Source organism: Aethalodelphis obliquidens, unplaced genomic scaffold, assembly GCF_003676395.1.
Source record: "Aethalodelphis obliquidens isolate GAN/ISIS:26980383/991018 unplaced genomic scaffold, ASM367639v1 scaffold37, whole genome shotgun sequence".
Lineage (NCBI taxonomy): Eukaryota > Metazoa > Chordata > Mammalia > Artiodactyla > Delphinidae > Aethalodelphis > Aethalodelphis obliquidens.
This window is the reverse complement of record NW_020837981.1, coordinates 15,566,075-15,589,033: the sequence shown is the minus strand read 5'-3', so window position 1 is coordinate 15,589,033 and position 22,959 is coordinate 15,566,075. Positions and strand designations below refer to the sequence as shown.

The 22,959-nt window shown below is 36.5% G+C and overlaps 1 protein-coding gene across 2 annotated transcripts in view; it reads left to right on the top strand.

The window, feature by feature from the left end:
• Positions 1–22,959, top strand: part of TET1 (tet methylcytosine dioxygenase 1) — a 136,082-nt gene that overhangs the window by 95,944 nt on the left and 17,179 nt on the right. The window contains exons 7-9 of one of the 2 annotated variants that reach the window (XM_027130080.1): positions 15,222–15,433; positions 20,079–20,229; positions 20,586–20,672. In XM_027130080.1, coding sequence (XP_026985881.1) covers positions 15,222–15,433; positions 20,079–20,229; positions 20,586–20,672 — 450 coding nt within the window. The remainder of the gene's footprint in view (positions 1–15,221; positions 15,434–20,078; positions 20,230–20,585; positions 20,673–22,959) is intronic. The other variant, XM_027130081.1, reaches the window with a different exon arrangement.

Below are 22,959 nucleotides of genomic sequence, written 5' to 3'. Positions count from 1 at the left end.
GATAACAAAACCAAGAATTAATTCTGTGTATCCGTGAAAAAAATAGGCCTCATAAATGATTATATGTGTTAGAAAAATCATAATGTTAATCGAAGTTTATTTGAAAAATCATAATGTTAATCGAAGTTTATTTGTTGCAAAATTTCCAAGTTATGTTGCTTGTGCCTGGAGCAATGCCCAGCACATATTCAGGACTCAATAAATTTCTGTTGAGTAAATGAATATAGAGCTTAAATAAGACTGTTATTGAATATTTTCAATTGGAATTGATACCTTGAAATAGTATTGCTCTGGTATACATTATTAGCTCTTTCCTGAGACAGGGGCCATTTTAAGTATTAGAACTAATAGTCTGCTAAAGTTGTCCAACCCAAATTTGAGCTCTTGAGATTAAATAAAAAGTAGAGTAAATGGTTAGGTTTCTCTATAGTCTACATTGTTTTTAGGACTTTATTATTTTGAATGACACTAGCACAATCAAGTCTTATATGGAGGGACTTCCCTGGTGGCACGGTGGTTTAAGAATCCGCCTGCCAAGGCAGGGGACACTGGTTCAATCTCTGGTCTGGGAAGATCCCACATGCCGCGGAGCAACTAAGCCCGTGCGCCACAACTACTGAGCCTGCGCTCTAGAGTTTGCGAGCCACATCTACTGAGCCCGTGTGCCACAACTACTGAAGCCTGTACACCTAGAGCCCATGCTCTGCAACAAGAGAAGCCACCACAATGAGAAGCCTGCGTGCAGCAATAAAGACACAACGCAGCCAAAAATAAATAAATTTATTTAAAACAAAAAAAAAGCTGAGCTCTCCATTTAAAAAAGAAAAAAGAGTCTTATATGGATACTTAATACAGGAATGAAGAAAAAGGAGAGAGAGGAAATGAAGGTAAATCATTTTAAACTAAGGAATCTAATAAACCTTCAACTGGTAGATTGTATTGCTCCAAACTTACTTTTCATCTTGCATAGTTTACGTTTTTCATCTTGCATAGTTTATATTTGTCCTATATTTGATATTAAACATTAACGTAAATCAAGCATCTTGTGATTTTATGTACATTTTCTCATCTCTGTGTGCAGACTTATGTGTAGAAATAGTGGTTGAATTCTATCCTACTTTTTAAAAAATTAATTAATTTATTTATTTTTGGCTGCCTTGGGTCTTCGTTGCTGTGCATGGGCTTTTCTCTAGTTGCGGTGAGTGGGGCTTACTCTTTGTTGTGGTGTGTGGGCTTCTCATTGCTGTGGCTTCTCTTGTTGCGAAGCATGGACTCTAGGCGCAAGCTTCAGTAGTTGTGGCGCACAGGCTTAGTTGCTCCGCAGCATGTGGGATCTTCCCGGACCAGAGATTGAACCTGTGTCCCCTGCCTTGGCAGGCGGATTCTTAAACCACTGCGCCACCAGGGAGGTCCCTCTATCTTACTTTAATCATGATGCTCTTGCCTCCTTTTCTTGAAGGGAGGTGTTAGGGTTAGGTCACACACAGAAAGCCTAAAAACAAATTATAACTGAGTAGCACAATTTTCTAAGCCAGTTTCACAATGTTTTGCCTTTGTTCTTAACACTGTTTTAATCTTGGAAATGTTTCTTTGCCAGGGTGTCATTAACACTCCTCCTTAATTGTTAGCCTTTGACAGACGTTTGCGACTCTTCTCTGCCATCACTTTGGATCTGGTCAGGGAGTAGTTACCTTGTTATTCAGTAGATCTTGGTGGAAAGGGTGATGTAGTTTCTTGGATACAGTAGGCTCTATTAACTCCCTATACTACCCCCCCACCCCACCCCCCCCACCCCACCCCAACTGAGCCTTTGAGTTGGGAGAAGAATTCAAACAGCAAGCCTTCCCCAGATGGCTCCAGTGCTGAGCAATTCACACCAGGCCACCGGTTCATGGGTTCCCCTATGTAGGATTGTTTGTTAGTCAATAGAGCAGGTGTGGCAATGAGTATGTACAAGTTAATGTTTTATTGCCTATTTGGGTGTGATGTGACCAGAGTTTTTGGGGTGAGGTGTAAACCAAGCTGAAGTATCTAAAAGTTTTAAAACTATCTAACCTGGATTTACACATTTATATAATCTTCAAAGACTTCCCTTTTTTTATTCCTTTGTTCCAAGTTTCTGCCTAGTATCTGCCTTGGTTTTCTTCACCCTGTACCATGGTACTGCTTATTTCTGTGCCCAAATCAGGCACCTCTTTGTGTATTACCATGTCAACATAATAAAGGGGTAGTTGGTGTCCTGGGCTACTTGTTTGCTGTCTGCAAAATCTTGCTAATGTGAAAAAAACATTTTATACTTCAGTGATCAAAATTAGGCAAAAGCCAAGAGGTTGATGCTATCAGTTGATGTTAAACTGACTTACATTTTTCACTGTCCTTACTTTTCTTTTGTTATAAAACATTTTTCTTCACTTAATCCTACTGTCCACTAATGTACCATTAGAACTACTTTTATGTTAGCTTGCTTGCTTATAGAGTTCTCTTGTTTTTGGGTGCGTGCGGGATTTCTCTAGTTGTGGTGAGCGGGCTTCTCATTTCAGTGGCTTCTCTTGTTGCGGAGCACGGGCTCTAGGTGCACGGGCTTCAGTAGTTGTGGCTCTCAGACTCTAGAGTGCAGGCTTAGTAGTTGTGGCGCATGGGCTTAGTTGCTCCGTGGCATGTGGGATCTTCCCGGATCAGGGCTTGAACTCGTGTCCCCTGCATTGGCAGGCGGATTCTTAACCTCTGGGCCACCAGGGAAGTCCCATAGAGTTCATTTTTTAAGGAAACTTTTTATTGAGCTATAATATACACAAAGAAAGTACACAACTCACAACTGTGTAGCACATTGAAGTTTTACAAAGTCAAACCATCCAGATCAAGAAATAAATTATCACCACCTCCCCAGAACACCCCACATGCACCTAATCATCACCACCACCACCCCCAAAGGATGAAGTTCATTAACTATAATATATAGGCGGATTTAAATGGATGATTTTGGTTTTGTTCACAGGGGTGTGGCCACCATCATTTGTGTTGAAAATTTAACCCTACTTTTCTCTCACATGGGTATGGATAAGCTCAAAAGTGATTTCTCTTTGGTAATATACCCGACACTTGACATAAACGTTGCTCCTAGCTGTGATTCTAGCCAAGTCCTTCCGTGGAGCCCAGATTTTTATCGGAGCTGATGTAGGACCCTACTCACTGCTGCATCTTTAGAGCTAAGATTGTATTACAACAATTACTTTATTTGCTCTTTTTTTTAAAGTAACATAGTTCTATAATGTTTATACAATTATTAAATTTTAAAGTAAAATTAAATTCAGTGTTAATTTGAAGTATCCAGTCAGAAAATTAAAGTTCCATATTAAATTAAAATTAAATTTTAAAAGTCTATTATTTTCAAAATTTATCTTAGTTTTACCCTCTGAGATGATGATTAGCAATTTTGGGTATACCCAAACTAAGAGCTAGGATGTTAAAAATTGCAATTAAAAATTATGGACAACTGCTGAAGCATGTTAAGCAGAAGAGTGACAGTCAGTAAAACTTCTGGTAAAAACTCTTTATTCTACAACTTCCTAAATTTGAAGAAAGTTTGATTAAATGAACATAGGATTGTTTTCGAGCACAGGCCACTCAAGAGTTTTCGATTCTCTTTGCATACTGAAATAGAATATATAGCTCAATTCTTCATGGGTTGTTTGAATGCAGTATTAGAAATTATAAAAAAGGCTTCAAAGAAATTGCTTAATGTAAAAAAAGGCTGAAAAAGGATGGATTCTTCCCAAATTCTTAATTTATAATACTTAGTAAAGAATAAATCTTTTTCTTGTTAAAAACATTTTTACTATAAAAAAATTAATCTACTGGTGAAATTTATTTTGTCATTGTTTACCTCGTAAGTAAAAAGTCAATATCTTGGGACTTACCTGCTGGCACAGTGGTTAAGAATCCGCCTGCCAATGCAGGGGACACGGGTTCGAGCCCTGGTCCAGGAAGATCCCACATGCCGTGGAGCAACTAAGCCTGTGTACTACAACTACTGAGCCCACATGCCACGAGCCGGTGCTCCACAACCAAAGAAGCCACCACAGCGAGAGGCCACGATGAGAGGCCCGCACACCGCAACAGAGTAGCCCCTGCTCACTGCAACTAGAGAAAGCCCACAAGCAGCAACGAAAACCCAACGCAGCCAAAAAAATCCACTTCATTTTCCACATGTCCTTTCTTCCCCCCCCCTAAATATTTATTTATTTATTTATTTATCTGCTTGCACCCGGTCTTAGTTGTGGCAGGCGGGCTCCTTAGTTGCGGCATGCATGTGGGATCTAGTTCCCTGACCAGGGCTCGAACCTGGATCCCCTGCATTGGGAGCTTGGAGTCTTAACGACAGCACCACCAGGGAAGTCCCATGTACATGTCCATTTTTGTTGACATTGTTCATTGACCCATTAGGTTAGACCATTGCTGGGCTGGTACTGCATTTTTTGCTATGGTTTTGTAGAAAAGTTTTAAATTTAGAAGGACATTTCCCTCTCCGTTGTTTAAAAAATCTTTTTCATGACTTAATGTTCATTTAATCTTTCATATGAATTTTAGAAACAAGCTAAATATATCTTAGAATGGGGAGTAGATTAGTGGCTAGAATTAAAATCTTTTAATGTCTAACCTTCCATCTAGGAACAGCTTAATTAAGATTTATTTACATGCATTTCCCTTAAGATAATCCTTACAGCTATGTTTAATTTAAGCTGTAAACCAAACTTCTGTTTGGTTATTGCTGGTATATATTAAAGCTGTTGAGTCCTCAACAGTTATAAAGAGCCACCTCTTTTACTCTCTTTAAAAATCCAGTAGAGTTTTCTTTGATTCTCTTGAATTTTCTAGAAAGAATTTTCTATAAAAAATAATTGTCTTCCAATTATAATACCACTTGTTTCTTTTTATTTATTTTTTATCACATTGTCTATTTGATCTAAATTCTCACCTTTAATTCTAGTTTTCAGAAGTAATAGTTTGATTAGCCTTTGTATGTTCAAATATCTGCAGGTACCAGCAAATGTAGTAGTAATTCTGATCCAACAAACAAAATGCTGTGTTTCCAAAATAACAATTACAAAGTCTATATACCAGTAAGGGAAATTAGTGATTATAGTGGAAGATAATTAAATGTCAGCATACCATTCATTGACATTATGAATATTTTTTTGTTTTGTGCAAAGCAAGAATGTATATATCTAATTTTCTCTGGATTTTGGAGGCAGGGGAATTAAAAGCCTACTTTACTTTTTCTGTTAACCTATATAAATATACTATGGCTAGAAGCTGAGTTTGCCTGCTATAGTGGAAACTGCTCTTGGTCTTTGAGACCCTTCTTTCTATGCCCTAAGAATATAAAAATATTGTTACCTACAGTTACTTCCTTATAAATTGCAAGAGTACTTTGTGTCTTCTCTCTCCACCAGTTTTTATATCCTTAGTAAAAAATGGCCCGCTTCCCTGGTGGCGCAGTGGTTCAGAGTCCGCCTGCCGATGCAGGGGACACGGGTTCGTGCCCCGGTCTGGGAAGATCCCACATGCCGCAGAGCAGCTGGGCCCGTGAGCCATGGCCACTGAGCCTGCGCGTCTGGAACCTGTGCTCCACCACGGGAAAGGCCACAAGAGTGAGAGGCCCGCGTACCGCAAAAAAAAAAAAAAAAAAAAAAATGGCCCTAAACCCACTAGACCACCAGAGTTTATTTAGAATATCCCAGGTTATCACTCTTGATCCTGGTCTATCGTGCCTTAAGATCTCCCTGCGGGGAATTTAAATAGGTTGTCCCATCGAGACCAGGGTAACAGAAATAGTTTACAATGTACTTTTCAGAGCTATACATAAAGAGGCTGTTGAGGCAAAACAATTTATAACCCAGGACAAGGGGACTCCATCATAGAAATACTAAGAAATCTTTTACTAATGATCATCAGACTGATCTTTTGTCTCCACTTCTCTGAAAGTACTATCACAATGATCACTAATACCTTAACTGCCAAAGAAAGTCTAGATCCTCAAAACCTTTCTTCAGCTGTTCAAACTGTTGCTTACACTCCTTCTCGGTAACATAGCTTTCCCCAGAAGATCACTCCTCAGTAACTGAAGTCAGCAGCCTGTCTATAATACGTCTTCTTAGGTGAAGAAGGCATGGCCATACCTCGTGTTATCCATGTGCTAGTTACTACTCCCCTATCACTTGCCCCTTGAAAATGGCATGTAGAGGGAACAAAGAGGGAGGAACCAAGAGTAACTTTTGGAGACGAGGTTCCAGGAAGGACTTTGGGGAGGTGTTGACCTTTGAGCTACATCTTGAAAACAGACAAAGCATTATCTTTATGTCAGAGATCCCAAAAATAGAACCAATTATATATAATAATTTAATAAATGGAGTCTTATAATCACAGAAGCCATCTGGTATGGATACAATTGGCGGAATTCTTCCTTAAATAACACCCTTGCCTTGTAGGCTGGTTTTCCAAGAATATTAGAATTGCCTTTGTACTATCTTTTTTCTGGTGGCAAACTCTTTTTCAGTCTTTTAAGAAGGGTCTCCTCCATGAAGCCTTTCCACTCTCTCCAAACAGAAAAGAGTATGACCCTACTTTGCACCCTTATTCATACAAACCTCTCACAAGTGTCTTATATTCGCCCCTAAAAATATCACAGTAGAAAAATACATTGCTGATATTTTCTCCATTAATGGAAATGACCCTTTACGTTCAATTTTGGGTTTCACTTATGGTATTATTTGATCAGCTTCCCAGGTAATTATAATTTGCAGCATACCATGTTTAGGCAGAATAACGTCTTGCTAACCTGACAGTATTTTGGACCTGGCTACTAATTGCTTTATCTAAATTCATATACTTAATTTATATCATCAATTTATTTCTGACATCTAAAACAATACACATTGAATATCCATTGCCGCACAGATTGAGTATAACCAAAAAGAGAGATATTCCCCCATTGTTCATTCCTCAGGTTATACAAAGATTTACTTGTTGCTCTTACATTGTTTCTGACAGTGGCCTGTTTTTATTTTTTTTTACTTTATTTATGTATTTATTTTTAAAATATTTATTTATTTTGGCTGTGCCCGGTCTTAGTTGTAGCACAAGGGATCTTTAGTTGCAGCATGCAGAATCCTTAGTTGTGGCAGGTGGACTCTTAGTTGCAGCATGCATGTGGGATCTAGTTCCCCAACCAGGGATCAGACTTGGAGCCCCTGCAGTGAGAGCACAGAGTCTTACGCACTGGACCACCAGGGAAGTCCATTATTTTTTTAATTATTTTATTTTTCAGCTCTTGGACCGTGTATCTTTTTTTTTTAATTTATTTTATTGAAGTATAGTTGATGTGTAATGTTGTGTTAGTTTTGGGTATACAGCAAAGTGATTCAGTTATACATACATATATACATATATATATATTTTTAGATTCTTTTCCATTATGGTTTATTACAAGATATTGAATATAGTTCCCTGTGCTACATAGTAGGACCTTGTTTATCTATTCTATATGTAATAGTTTGCATCTTTTGTTTCTCCTAATCCCAAACTCCCAGTCCATCCCTCCTCCACTCTCTCTCCCCCTTGACAACCACAAATCTGTTCTCTATGTATTTGAGTTTATGTCTATTTAAGTCTGTGAGTCTGTTTCTGTTTTGTAAATAAGTTCATTTGTGTCATGTTTTAAATTCCACATATAAGTGATATCATATGGTATTTGTCTTTCTCTTTCTGACTTACTTCACATGGTATGGTAATCTTTACGTCCATCCATGTTGCTGCAAATGGCATTATTTCATTCTTTTTAATGGCTGAGTAGTATTCCAGTGTGTGTGTGTGTGTGTGTGTGTGTGTGTGTGTGTGTGTGTGTGTGTGTGTGTGTATCTCACATCTTTTTTATCCATTCATCTGTCAATGGACATTTAAGTTGTTTCCATGTCTTGGCTATTGTAAATAGTGCTGCTATGAACATAGGGGTGCATGTATCTCTTTGAATTATAGTTTTGTCTGGTTATATGCCCAGGAGTGGGATTGCTAGATCATATGGCAACTCTATTAGTTTTCTGAGGAAGTTCCATACTGTTTTTCATAGTGACTGCACCAATTTACATTCCCACCAACAGTGTAGGCGGGTTCCTTTTTTCTACACCGTCTCCATCATTTATTATTTATAGACTTTTTAATGATGGCTATTCTGACTGGTGTGAAGTGGTACCTCATTGTAGTTTTGATTTGTATCTCTTTAATAATTTGCAAAGTTGAGCATCTTTTCATGTGCCTGTTGGCCATCTGTATTCCATTTTGGAGAAATGTCTTTAGCTCTTCTGTGCATTTTGTGATTGGCATGTTTGGGTTTTTTTGTTGTTGTTATTGAGCTGTATGAGCTGTTTGTATATTTTGGAGATTAATCCCTTGTTGGTCACATTGTTTGCAAATATCTTCTATTCCGTATATTGTCTTTTCATCTTATTTATGGTTTCCTTTGCTGTGCAAAAGCTTATGTTTGATTAGGCTCTTTAGAAACTTACTGTTTATTATCAGCTACTTTTCAAAATTGAGAGCATAAGGTCTTCATTTCCTTCTCCAAATTAGTTTGCAGAAGTATTTTTTTTCCTTGATAGTTGCTTTTGATGTTAATTTCTCTAGAAATTATAGGAGGATTTGATTAGACACAGCTTTAATAGCTACCCAGAACTCTTTTGCTCAAATAATTTTGATGATAATTTAGAGAAAATAGAAAATGCACGATTTAAACTCAGGAGAGAAATAGTGATAGTAATACAATGGATTTTAAATACAAATTTTAATCAGAAAAGTTGTATCTAATACATTAATTAATGAGAATGGCTTTTCCTGTGGAAATCCTACTTCAGTTTTCTCTGTGATACAAAGTATTGAAATGTAGTGGTCACAGGGATAAATACTAAGTATGGGAATAAATTCTCAGAGCATACCAATCTCCAATCACTGGTCATTTTGATTTCGGCTGCTGTTTACATTCTCAGCATCATGTCTAAATGTATGAGTGTCCTATCTTAAGTTAACAGTAAAATATGTTAGAGTAGCCAGAATAATCTTGAGAAAGAAGAGCAAAATTGGAAGACTCACCGTTCCATATGGCCAGGCAATTCCACTCCTAGGTATATACCCAAGAGAAATGAAAATGTGTCTATATAAAAACTTGTTACATGAATGTTGATAGCAGCTTCAATCATAATAGCAAAAGTTGATACAATCCAAATGGCAACCAATGAATGGATAAACATAAAGTTGAATATCCATGCAACGGAATATTATTTGGCAATAAAAAGGAAGTACTGATAAATACTATAAACATGAATGAACATTATGCTAAGTAAAAGAAGCCAGAAACAAAAGGTCACATGTTAGAGGATATCCTCTGTCCCAAATAAGCAAAACTTACAGAAATACAAAGTAGAGTAATGGTGGCCAAGAAAAGAGAGAAATTTGGAATGAGTGCTAATGGGGTTCTTTTCAGAGAAGGAAAATGTTCTAAAATTATATATTGGTGGTAATGGTTGGCCAACTCTGAATGTACAAATAACCATTGAATTGCATACTTTGAAAGGATGAATTTCGTGATATTTAAATTACGTTTCAATAAAGCTGATATCAAAAGACAAGTGGATGGTGGGACTTTCCTGGTGGCGCAGTGGTTAAGACTCCACACTCCCAATGCTGGGGGCCTGGGTTTGATCCTTGGTCAGGAACTAGATCCCACATGCGAGCCGAAACTAAGGAGCCCACCTGCCACAACTAAGAAGCTGGTGGGCCACAACTAAGGAGCCCACCTGCCACTAAGACCTGATGCAACCAAATAAATAAATACATATTTAAAAAAAAAAAGACAAGTGGATGGTATTTACAAAAGCCATTTATTTTAAACATTCTTCATTCCAACATTATTCAATTTGGGTTATGATTTTAGCACAAGTCCTAAAAGAATGTGTGATGTTTCACAGATATAACAATTGCATAGCATGTAATATAAGAATAAATATTAAAAAGTGACAGGACAGTAGTCATGATCGTCACATTACTCAGATGTTTGGGTGCATCATTTATCATCTAAAGTGAGTGTTGGGCTTCCCTGGTGGCATAGTGGTTAAGAATCCGCCTGCCAATGCAGAGCCCTGGTCCAGGAAGATCCCACGTGCCGCAGAGCAACTAAGCCCATTCATGCTCTCTAGAGCCCGTGAGCCACAGCTACGGAGCCCGTGTGCCTAGATCCCGTGCTCCGAAACAAAGAGAAGCCACTGCAATGAGATCGCACGCACCGCAACGAAGAGTAGCCCCAACTCGCCGCAAGTAGAGAACGTAAGCGCTCAGCAATGAAGACCCAATGCAGCCAAAAATAAAATAATACAAATACATTTATAAAGTGAGTCTGTCATGAGGCCCCAGCTTCAATAGCTTACCAATCAATACTTGTTCCAGTTACAAAAAAAATGTGGTTATCTTCAAAAGTTTTAAAATTTAGACTATTCGTATCACTTAAAATCTGTTTCTGAAATGAGAGTTTCTGTCTTATTAATAGTATCACTTGGTTTTGAAATTTTCATAAAATGCAACCACATTGGGTTTTTGTGGGTTCGTTCAACAAATATTTGACGAGAGCCTCCCATAAGCTGAGTTCTGTGCTCAGGAGCCAAGTATGCAGTAATAAAGAGACATAAAATAGTGGGTAATATTTATTAGATCCGAGGTCTGTGCTCCTATAGAAAGGTTAATAAAATTGCTACAATGTCCTGAGCCAGTAAATGACTAAGCAGTTTCTGTTTTTTGTTTTAAATTTAGGTTAAGGTACACTCTTAATCTTAGTGTGATATACATGCAGAAGACTTCAGAAATCCCTAAGGTCACAGAATTTTTCTAAAGTGTACACACTGGTGTAACCAGCAGTCAATATTACAGAAGTACTCTTGCACCCTCCCAGTCACTAGCTACTCCCTAAAGAGTAACCACTCTCCTGCCTTCTAACATTATTGATTAATCTTGCCTGATTTGAACTTTGTATGTAAATGCAGTCTTCTAATATGTATTCTTCTGCATATGTCTTCTGTCGTCTTCCTCACGGTATTATAATTGTGAGATTAAGCCATGTTGCTTGTAACTGTAGATCATTCTCATCTCGTTGAGCCATTCTTCTGGTGGTTAACATTTGGGTTTTTACCAGTTTTGGGTCGTCATCAATAGTGGTGTTATCTTTAGGAAATATAAGAATACATTTCTGTTTGTTATATACCTAGAAGTGGAATTGCTGAGGGGGCGGGATATGCATATGTGCAGCTTCGGTTGATACTAACACATAGTTTTCCAAAGTGGTTATCGTTTTTTTACGTTCTCATATGAGTAATGTACCACTGTTCCAGTTGCTCTACATTCTTATCAACACTTGACATTTTCTATCTTTTCCATTTTAGACAATCTCCTGGGTCTGTAGTGCTTTTTTAAAGAAGACTTTCCTCTCTTTTTTATTGTGGTAAAATAACACATAATGTAAAATTTACCATCTTAACCATTTTTAAGTGTACAGTTCAGTAGTTTTATGTATATTCACATTGTTGTGAAACAGATCTCCAGAACATTTTCATGTTGCGAATCTGAAACCCTATACCCCTTAAACCAACTTCCTATTTTTCTATGACCCTAGCCCCTAACACCATTCAACTTTATGTTTCTATGACTTTGAATATGATTTGTAAGTAAAATCATAAAGTGTTTGTCTTTTTATGATGGGCTTATTTCACTTTGAATTATGTCCTCAAGGTTCATCCATTTGCGACATGACAGGATTTCGTTACTATTTTTTTTTTTTTTTGCGGTACGCGGGCCTCTCACTGTTGTGGCCTCTCCCGTTGCGGAGCACGGGCTCCGGATGCGCAGGCTCAGAGGCCATGGCTCACGGGCCCAGCCGCTCCGCGGCATGTGGGATCTTCCTGGACCGGGGCACGAACCCATGTCCCCTGCATCGGCAGGCGGACTCTCAACCACTGCGCCACCAGGGAAGCCCTCCTTACTTTTTAAGTCTGAATAATATTCCTTTGTGTGATTCAATGAACATGGGTTTGCAAATATCTGTTTCAGACCTTACTTTCAATTCTTTTGGATAAATATTCAGAAGTGGGATTGCTTGGTCATATGGTAGTTCTATTTTTAATTTTTTGAGGAACTTCATACTGTTTTCCATGGCAGTTACACCGTTTTATAATCCCACCCACATATGTAGTGCTTTTAAGTTTTTTTACTTTGCTAGATGACTAATAATGTTGAGCATATTTTCATATGCTCAACATCTGTTTGGATATTGTCTTGTGTTGAGCCTATTTAAGTTTTTCAGCCAGTTTTCTACTTTGCTTTTATTACTCATTTGAGGAGGTTCTTTATATATTTTGGGTAAGAATAGTTTGTCGATTATATATATTGCAGCTATGTCTCCCACTGTATTGATTGCCTTTATACTTAATCTTTTGTTAGTTAATGCTTTTGATAAACAGAAGTTCTTAATTTTAATATATTCCAGCTTCTTAACTTTTTCCTTTAGGATTATTAAATTTGGTAATCTATTTTAAAATATTATACCTATTCCAGGTCTTGAAGGTGTTTTCTTCTAAAAACTTAATGATTACCATTCATAGTTAGATCTACAATATAACTTGTCACTCGTGTGAAGTAGGCATCAAGATTCTTTTTTTTTTTCCCATATGGATGTCTATCCAGTACCATTTATTGAAAGACTGCTTTTTTGCCTTTCACTGCAGTGTCAACTTCGTCATACGTCAGGTGACCATATTTATATGGATCTGTTTTGTTCCATTGATTTCCTTATCTGTCACTGCACTAATACTAGAGTATCTTAATTACTATAACTTTACAGTAGATCTTGATACCTGGTAAATCACTTTCTCTGTCTTTGTTCCTTGTCACTTCTTGGTCCTTTGCATTTCCATATAAACTTTGCAACAAGTTTGTCAATTCCACCCCCAAACAAAACTAATTCTGGTAGGGTTTTATGTATATATATATATATATATATATGAATTTATTTATTTATTTATTTTTGGCTGTGTTGGGTCTTTGTTGCTGCGCGGGCTTTCTCTAGTTGCAGTGAGCGGGGGCTACTCATTGCTGTGGCTTCTCTTGTTGAGGAGCACGGGCTCTAGACGCATGGGCTCTGTAGCTGTGGCGCACTGGCTTAGTTGCTCTGCGGCATGTGGGATCTTCCCGGACCAGGGATCGATGCTGTATCCCCTGCATTGGCAGGTGGTTTCTTAACCACTGTGCCACCAGGGAAGTCCCTCTGGTAGGGTTTTGATTGGAATTGTATCAAATCTGGAAACCAATTTCGGGGAAATTGACGTCATTATAATAATTACTCTTTCATGAAACTGGTATCTCTCTTCATTTGTTTAGGTCTTCTTTAATTTCTTTTAATAATATGTTTATAGTTTTCAAAGGTCTTATACAGGTTTAATACTTGTCTTACTCCTTTTAGACTGCTATGAGAAAATATCAGACTGGGTGGCTTATAAACAACAGAAATTTATATCTCACAGTTCTGGGGTTTGGAACTTGAAGATCAGGGTGCCAGCATGATTGGTGATCCCTCCTCTCTTTGTGTCTTCACATGGTAAAAGGGGCTGCATAGCTCTGTGGGGTCTCTTTTATAAGAACACTAATCCCACTCATGAGAGCTTCCCCCTCATGACCTAATCACCTCCCAAAGGCCCCACCTATTAATACCATTGTTGGGATGTAGGATTTATTTTATGAATTGGGGGGTGGACATAAATATCCATATCATAGCAATACTTAAGCAGCTTATTAAACCTATATCTGAATTTAAAGACTCATTATGTTTAATTTTCCATTATTCACTGAAGGAAATATGCAAGATCTGACAAAGGCACAAATACAATGAATACAAAGCATTTTAGCATTTCCCACACAAAGACTGGATCACTATAACTTTGTTGGTTTGACAACATGAAGATTATCTGGTGTAATTTTGTTTGCTACAATATATCATTTTGCGTTTGAGCTTATTTGAAAGCAAATGTATTCTTATTTGGCTGTTAAAGGACATATAAATATAGAAAAAAATTTTAATATACGTAATTGTGTTTAGGGGGAAGGTCCTAAAGCCAACTCTACTCAAGGGATGCCTTGGTAGCAATGATTGTTAACCATCTGGAGTGACAGAAGAAAGTGATATTGGGTAACTAACATCTTAAGAAGTTTCATCTCAAGTTTTTGTAATATTATAGCAACAAAAATAGAATATTAATTATGCTATTGGGTGCTCCATTCTCGTCACAGGGGTGGGCAGTTTCATCATTTACTGATTAATGTGATCAGTCTCACTGTAAATTTGTGATATATGGAGGGACTTTTAAACATAGTTGGATGGTTTTACATGATGTCAATACTTTAATGTAATTTAAAAAAATAAACACTAGGATAAACACTAAGACCACCGGGCAGTATTTTAAATACTTAGGAATCCTTTTTTAGCAACTCATGGTTATGATGCAGTGTAAGATAAAAGGATAAATATTCAAAATGAATTGTTGTAATTTGCATTCTCCATGTCAGGTAGACCACCTTAATCTTATGATAAGTTGGGTATGATAAATCCCTGTGATAGCATGGAAAAAAATCACAGGAATTGCAGGAGTATTGCTTTATGTATTAGTTATTCTATATGGCAAAACCATTTGCCCAAGGAAAACATCAATAACTTTCCTCAGATGCTAAATACAGCGCTCAGAGTTTATTTTTAATGCTGGGAGTACTAGGTTATTTCTATCTAGCTAGATTTGTCCTGTTGTGGCAATTATGGAAGAGCAGATGAGTTAATTAGGCTCTTTTCCATGGGATCTTCTGTTGTCTGTTTTGCAATACTGTATCAACAGTGAGATAAAACACAGACTGCTTCCACAGATTTCTGCCTGTTGTTTGTTAGTCAAGTAACCTTGGATACCCTGTGATGAGTTGTATGGAGGCAGCTAGTCTAACACCTGAAGGTCCTATAGGCTTCAACCCTTTAAGAAATAGTAATTTTTTGAAAACTAAAATGTAATGATGCAGAGCTTTAAAAACAATATCCACTGCATTCAATATTAGGTTTCTTGTTTTCCATAAATGTATGCATTCTGCTTTGGCAGGTTTTAAGAAGAAGCAGCGATGAAGAGAAAGTTCTTTGTCTCGTTCGACAGCGTGCAGGCCACCACTGTCCAACAGCTGTGATGGTGGTGCTCATCATGGTATGGGACGGCATCCCTCTTCCAATGGCTGACAAATTGTACTCGCAGCTTACGGAAAGTCTAAAGTCATACAATGGTCATCCCACAGACCGAAGATGCACTCTCAATGAAAAGTAATCAAATCTGTTTTGTACTGTTTTGCCATTCAGTCTATTATATCATGTTAAATTAACTACCAACTACATATGTTATATGGGAGAACAGAATTTTAGGTATTGTGCAACTAAAGAGTGAACATTTCTTTAACGAGAGACTTGGTTTCATAGTGGGCTAAGACCATTTTAGGATATTCTCCTTTAGAATATTCTTTTCTTGCTTCTCTCTTTGGTACCTGATCCTTCTCACCCCTGGAGTCTGGAGGAGAGAGGTTTTTCTATAAAGGAACAGCTCCTCCATAAGGAATTGTACAATTTTGCATTTCCTATAGCACTGTAAGAGAATATCTGTTTTTCTACAGTTTTCCAATGTTGTCAAACTTGAGTTTTTGCCCATCTAATAGAGGATAAATGTCATCAGTTTACGTTGATTTGAATTTTTCATATTATGAATAAGAGTATTTTTTCATATGGTTAAGAGCATTTGCCATTTGTTTGTTTTTTATTTTTTAAATTTTGTTGACGTATAATTGATTTACAATGTTGTTTTTAATTTCTGCTGTACAGCAAAGTGACTCAGTTATATATATATGTATATATATACATATTCTTTTCCATTTATGGTTTATCACAGGATATTGAATATAGTTCCCTGTGCTATGCAGGAGGACCTTGTTGTTTATCTATCCTATATCATAACAGTTTGCATCTGCGAATCCCAAAGTCCCAGTTCTTCACTCCCCCACCCCTTGGCAACCACAAGTCTGTTCTCTATATTTGTGAGTCTGTTTTTGTTTTGTAGGTTTATTCATTTGTGTCGTACTTTAGATTCCATATGTAAGTGATATCATATGGTATTTGTCTTTCTCTTTCTGTCTTACTTCACTGAGTATGATAATCTCTAGTTGTATCCATGTTGCTACAAATGGCATTATTTTGTCCTTTTTTATGGTCAGCCATCTGTTAATTATTCTACCCCCTATTTCAAAAGGAGTGTTCATTTTTTCTCTCCCTTTGCGATTTAATTCTAAATGCTTTTGCCACTTTGATATTTGTCTTTTTACTTCTGCTATGTCACCTTTTGCACGTTTTCTTTTTAATGTAATTTATTGTATCTGTGTTTCCCCTTATTGTGTCTGAATTCTGAGTGGTATTTAAGAACATTTTTCTCTCACGTGAGTTATAGAATAATTCACCCATGTTTTCTTTTATTGTTGAAATTTGAAATTTTTAAAACGTAAATCTCTGATGCATTTCAAATTTATGCTGGACGGAAGTGGGAAGAGGAGATCCATTTCTATTCTTTTTTCCATTTATCCCAATACTACTTACTAAAGAGTACTTCTTTTCCCCTTGATTTGAAATACTACCTTATACAAAAACTGTATATAATGGAGTCCTCTCTTTTATATGAATTCTGTATCACTGTCTGGTCTTTTCACGTACTAGTACCACATTTTTTAAGTTATAGAGGCATTATAATATATTTTAATATTTGGTAAGGCTAGCTCACTATTTTTGCTCTTTTTCAAGGCTTTCTTTGTTATTTTATGTTTGTGCTTCCAAATGAACTTTATAATCAATTTGTCTAGTTTTAAGATAAATCTAATGGTATTTTTAATGGGATTGCATTAAATTAACTTAGAATAAACTGACATTGTTATGATATTGAATCTTCCAGTCCCATAATATGATTTTTCTTTCCATTTGTTAAAGTTTACTTTTATGTTCTTCAAGAGTGTTTTGTGTAGTTTTCCTCATAAAGTTCTTTCTTTTTTAAAAGAAATGTCATTATACAAATTATAAACAAAATATATATCATTCACTCTCTAACCTCCACACAAGATTATTTGTGTACCTTCCAGAACATTCCTTTATGTTTAAAATCATTTCATTATATTTTTGTTAATCTTCCTAATCCCAAGTATGTATACATCACTTATTTTTTGAATTTTTGAATTTTATTTTATTTGTTTTTTATATAGCACTTTCTTATTACTTATCTATTTTATACATATTAGTTGTATACATCATTTTTAATGTTTCTATTTTATTATGTGGATTCACAATAATAAAATACCTCTTGTATAGAAACAGTTCTAAATGATATACATATAAACTTATTTTTCCCAAGAATTCATAAATAGTTTTATTCTATATCACTCAATGTAGATCTAGCCTATCACTTTTAAAAAATTTTATAATTACAGAAATGATGCAAGAATATTTCAGTGAACTCTTATATACCCCTTACCTAGATTCCACAAATGTTAATGGTTTGTTACATACACTTATACACATGGTCACACATACACATAAGCTTACATGTTATTATCATTATTGCTTTTCTATACTTTCTTTCAGAATAATTTGTGAACTAGTTGCAAACTTTATGACTTTTCCCCCTAAATAATACTTCAGAGGGTGTTTTCTAAGAATGAGGACATTCTCTTACTTAACACCAGTACAATTACCAAAACCAGGAAGTTTCACTTAGATAAAATGCTATTCTCTAATTCAAATATCATCTATTCTCCAGTAATACTTCATACTAATTTTCCCCTACCCATGATTTATGGATTGAGTTGTTTTGTCTTTTGGGTCTCTTAATCCTTTTATCTGAGTCTTTTTTTGTGTTTCGTGGCATTTCCTTTTTGAAAAGGACAGGCTAATTTTGTAGACTGTTGCTCAATTTTGGATTGTAGGATTGTTTCTTCCTGATTTAATTCAGTTCAGGAATTATTGGCAGGCCATAATATTAGGAGCTATTTTAAGTCTATTTGTCTCATCATTGGTGATGTTGACTGTTTAACAGAAACTTTTAGGTCTCACAGTTAAGAGTTAAACTACATTTTTCTACTTGTTTGGCAACTTCTTTGAAATTCTGCAATTTCAAATTTACCTTCTTTGATCCTATTTATATCCTATTTTTCTTCCTTTTCAAGTTATTGTAATCTTTTGCCCCTTTAAAAGCATATATTCCATCTTAGTGGAAGTTAGAATATTTGAACTATTCCTCCTTCCTTTTTTTCCTTCATAGTGTCTTAAATGATCCTTTTTACATTCAAATATATCAGGCATTTTCCTGACTTTCACAACTAAAAATACTTATAGTTTTTTTTTTTTAAAGATTTTATTTATTTTTGGCTGTGTTGGGTATTAGTTGCAGCACGTGGGATCTTCTTTGAGGTGTGCGGGATCTGTCGTTGTGCCACGCGGACTCTTCCTTGTGGTTCTCAGGCTTCTCTCTAGTTGTGGCGTGTGGGTCTTCTCTTCTGTAGTTGTGGCGCGCAGGTTCCAGAGCACATGGGCTCTATAGTTTGCGGCACGCCGGCTCCAGTTGAGGTGTGTGAGCTCAGTAGTTGTGGCACCCGGGCTTAGCTGCCCCGCAACATGTGGGATCTTAGTTCCCTGACCAGGGATCAAACCTACATCCCCTGCATTGTAAGGTGGATTCTTTACCACTGGACCACCAGGGGAGTCCAAAAATACTTACAGTTTTGATCTCTAAATCTCTATATTCTTTTTACTCACTGTTTTTTAAAAACGTGTGTTTTTTAATTGTATTTTTTTAATTTAAGTAATTTAATTTTATTTATTTATTTATTTTTGTCTGCACTGGGTCTTCGTTGCTGCGTGTGGGCTTTCTCTAGTTGTGGCGAGCAGGGGCTACTCTTTGTTGCAATGCCCGGGCTTCTCATTGCGGTGGCTTCTCTTGTTGTGGAGCACAGGCTCTAGGCTCGCGGGCTTCAGTAGTTGTGACATGTGGGCTCAGTAGTTTTGGCTCACGGCCTCTAGAGTGCAGGCTCAGTAGTTGTGGCGCACGGGCTTAGTTGCTCCGCGGCATGTGGGATCTTCCCGGACCAGGGATTGAACCCGCGTCCCCTGCATTGGCAGGGGGATTCTTAACCACTGCGCCACCAGGGAAGTCCCTGTTTGTATTTTTAAGTCATATAAGTACTAATTCCATACTATTAGAAGTTTCAAGCATTATGCAAATAGGAACCACAAGGGTGTACATTCCTTCTTTGGTTTCACATCTTTGTGTGTATGTTCTTATCATTGTCATCCTTAGTATAGAGTCATTTTGGGGTTTCAGAAATGCCCCCAAGGTTATAAAATTACTCAGTCGCTGAACGAAACGAGCTTCCTCCTCAATTTTTTCTCATGACATTTATAAAGGCTTTCTTTAAAATTGACAAAGTGATTTCACATACAACATATATTATCCTTAATCAGTCCTCACAGGAGTATATCAATGTCATTTTACAAAGGAAGGATGAAGTCCAAAGAGATAATGAGATGCTTTAATTTTCACTTCTGACAGGAAACCAATCTTGGATTAAAATCCAGGCCCTTTATTTCCCTTCCTTGGACATCTCCAAGTCAAACAAGTTATGGATATATCAGATCTGTATAGTTTGTTGCCTTTTATTTGTATTTACAATCTTGAACAAACATTTCAATTGAAGATTTAGTTATATTCAAGTGCAGTTAGCCTTGTGTTGTTAACATAACACTACTTTAAATAAGTAATAAAATAGATGTGTTAAAATGATTTCATTATCCATCTATACTTCTATAGTTATATGAACCTGAAATGTTCTATTTGAGGTATTGTCCTACTTTATCAGTTCATTCCCTTGCAATTACCATCTTACAGTCGTACCTGTACATGTCAAGGAATTGATCCAGAGACTTGCGGAGCTTCCTTCTCTTTTGGCTGTTCTTGGAGTATGTATTTCAATGGCTGCAAATTTGGTAGAAGCCCAAGTCCTAGAAGATTTAGAATTGATCCAAGTTCTCCCTTACACGTAAGTGTCCTTTTTACTTATGAATTGCACAATGAATATATAAGTACATTCCTTTTAAAAAATTTTTTAATCGTAAAAAAATTAAATATTAACAAGTAGTGACAAAATAGTAACTATATGTATATATATATATATATATATATATGAAAATAGTTTAAAATTCTAAATAATGTAGGTAAAGTCTTTAACTATCAACCCAAATTCCAATTGTCCCTGGCTCCCTCCTTCTTCTCCCCTAACCCCAAAGAGAATCACTGTTAAAAAAAAATCTAGAATTTTATACCCAGCCAAAGTAGGAAGAATAAATAAAGCTATTTGCCAACATTTCAAAGACTCAGTAAGTTTACTACCCACAGCACTACTATGAAAGAATTACTAAAGGACGTAATCCAGAAAGAAGATATATGAAACCGGAACCAATCTGTCCGGAACACGAGGCCATGGTGAGCAAAGAAATTAGTCAACCTTACTGTTAAGTTTAAATAAGTTGAGTACTTACATTTTTTTAATTGAAATAACAATAAGTATAATTCAATATTCTTATCAAATCAGGGGTGGGTAGGTAGTGGGAGGGGGTGGGGCACCTATATAAACTAAGTGTGGTAATGTTTTATGCTTTGTTTGGAGTTGGGAGGATTTAGATACTGATTAACTCCAAGATCAGTGTTTTTCAAACTTTGTGCTGTGACCATGAGTAAAAAACATTTTATAGTACAAACAACTATACAGGCATATATATATTCAAGTAAATAAATAAAACAAAACAATACTTCACCTTATTATATGTAGCAAAAATAATATTTAGATATTAAAAAGTTAATATATCCTATATAGTTATTGCTGAGGATCACTATGATTCAGTAAAATATTTTTTATGAAATTTTATTTCTCTTTTAAATGCTAGTTTTGACCTACTAAACTGATTTCATGGTCCACTAAAGAGTCATGACCCACAGCTTGGAAAACACTGCTCTAGATATTGTCAGAAAAACATATTTGAGAAGTGTATGTTTAAAAATTTTTTAGATGAATATGAATAGAATTTATAACATTTGAACTAGTGGTGGAAAAAAAATCCATTCATCAGTCAGCAAGGTTAGTTTAAAAAATCATTAGGGGCTTCCCTGATAGTGCAGTGGTTAAGAATCTGCCTGCCAATGCAGGAGACACGGGTTCGAGCCCTGGTCTGGGAAGATCCAACATGCCGCGGAGCAGCTAAGCCCGTGAGCCACAACTACTGAGCCTGTGCTCTAGAGCACACGAGCCACAACTACTGAGCCCGCGCGCCACAACTACTGAAGCCTGCGTGCCTAGAGTGCGTGCTCCTCAACAAAAGAAGCAACCGCAGTGAGAAGCCTGCGCACCATAACGAAGAGTAGCCCCCGCTCACCGCAACTAGAGAAAGCCCTCGCGCAGCAAGGAAGACCCAACGCAGCCAATACATACATACATACATACATATATACATACATACATACATATATACATAAATAAATAAAAAATTTATTTAAAAAATCATTAGGATACAGGATAAATAGGAATCGATAAAACAGCAGGAATTAATCTAATTGTATCTATAATACAAGGAATATAACATACAAGGAAAGCTCAGAATAAATAAATAATCCCTTTAAAGAGACAATCAAAATTATTTGGTTTTCCTAGAGTTCCCATTTACTGTAATAAATGAAGGAAATGACTCTAGACAGAGAACTATCCTTTGCAGATAAAGTACCTTAGAAGAAATCTGACAAGAAGTTTATCAGAACTTTAGGGAGAAAACTATAAAAATTGCTAAGAAGACATATAAAATACCTGATAATGAGAAGATACCATGTTCAAAGGTCAGAACACTTGATAATGAGATGTGAATTCTCCCTTAAAATTTTTTTTTCCAAATAAGTATCTGATAAAGCTGTTAGTATACAAATATATTATTTATATTGACATGACTGTTAAATTTTTATTCTATAACAAATAACTCTGTTATATAATGAATGTAAGATCAGTTTTTGCTTATGGTTATTATTAACAATGAGTAATGTTTATGTAGTGTTTATAATACAGGAAGAAGCATTCCTCTTTCCAGGAACTGACAAAAGGCCAGTGAAGCACAGCAGGCAAGGGAAAGTGAGGTGCATAAAAGCGACCTTGTAAACCATGTCAAGAATTTTGGAAGATCATTGAAGACTTTTAAGGCGGAGAGTGATATAATTAAACTTTTCTTTTTAAAAAGGGATCTCTCTGGCTGCTCTGTGGATTGGAGTTGGCCAAAAGTTGGTATAGCAAGATGGGCTAGCTTTGACAACAGTCCAGGGAAGGAATAGTAGTGACTTAGAATATGGCTGTGACAGAAGAAATGATAAGCAGTGGTTGTTCTGGAAAGATTTTTTTTAATTAGGTACTATTCCTTGACATAGGATATGCTGAAACAGGACCAGGTTTATAGAAGGCAGATTATTAATTCAGTTTGAATGCATTGGCTTGGAGATTCCTAAGAGAAATCCAAGTGAGGTTGTCAGGTCATTAATAAGAACCTGAAGAACCTGAAGCTCAAGGGGTGGTCTGTGGTCCAGGTGGTAATTGTAGGCATTGATGTGGAGAAGATGGTCCTAGAGATGAAGTACAGGGTGAGAAGGGCAGAGGGATGTAGGTGTGAGCCCCATTAGGTAAAGATCTGATAAGAAATCTCTATCCGACATATTCATTCTAATGAAACCATTAGAAAGT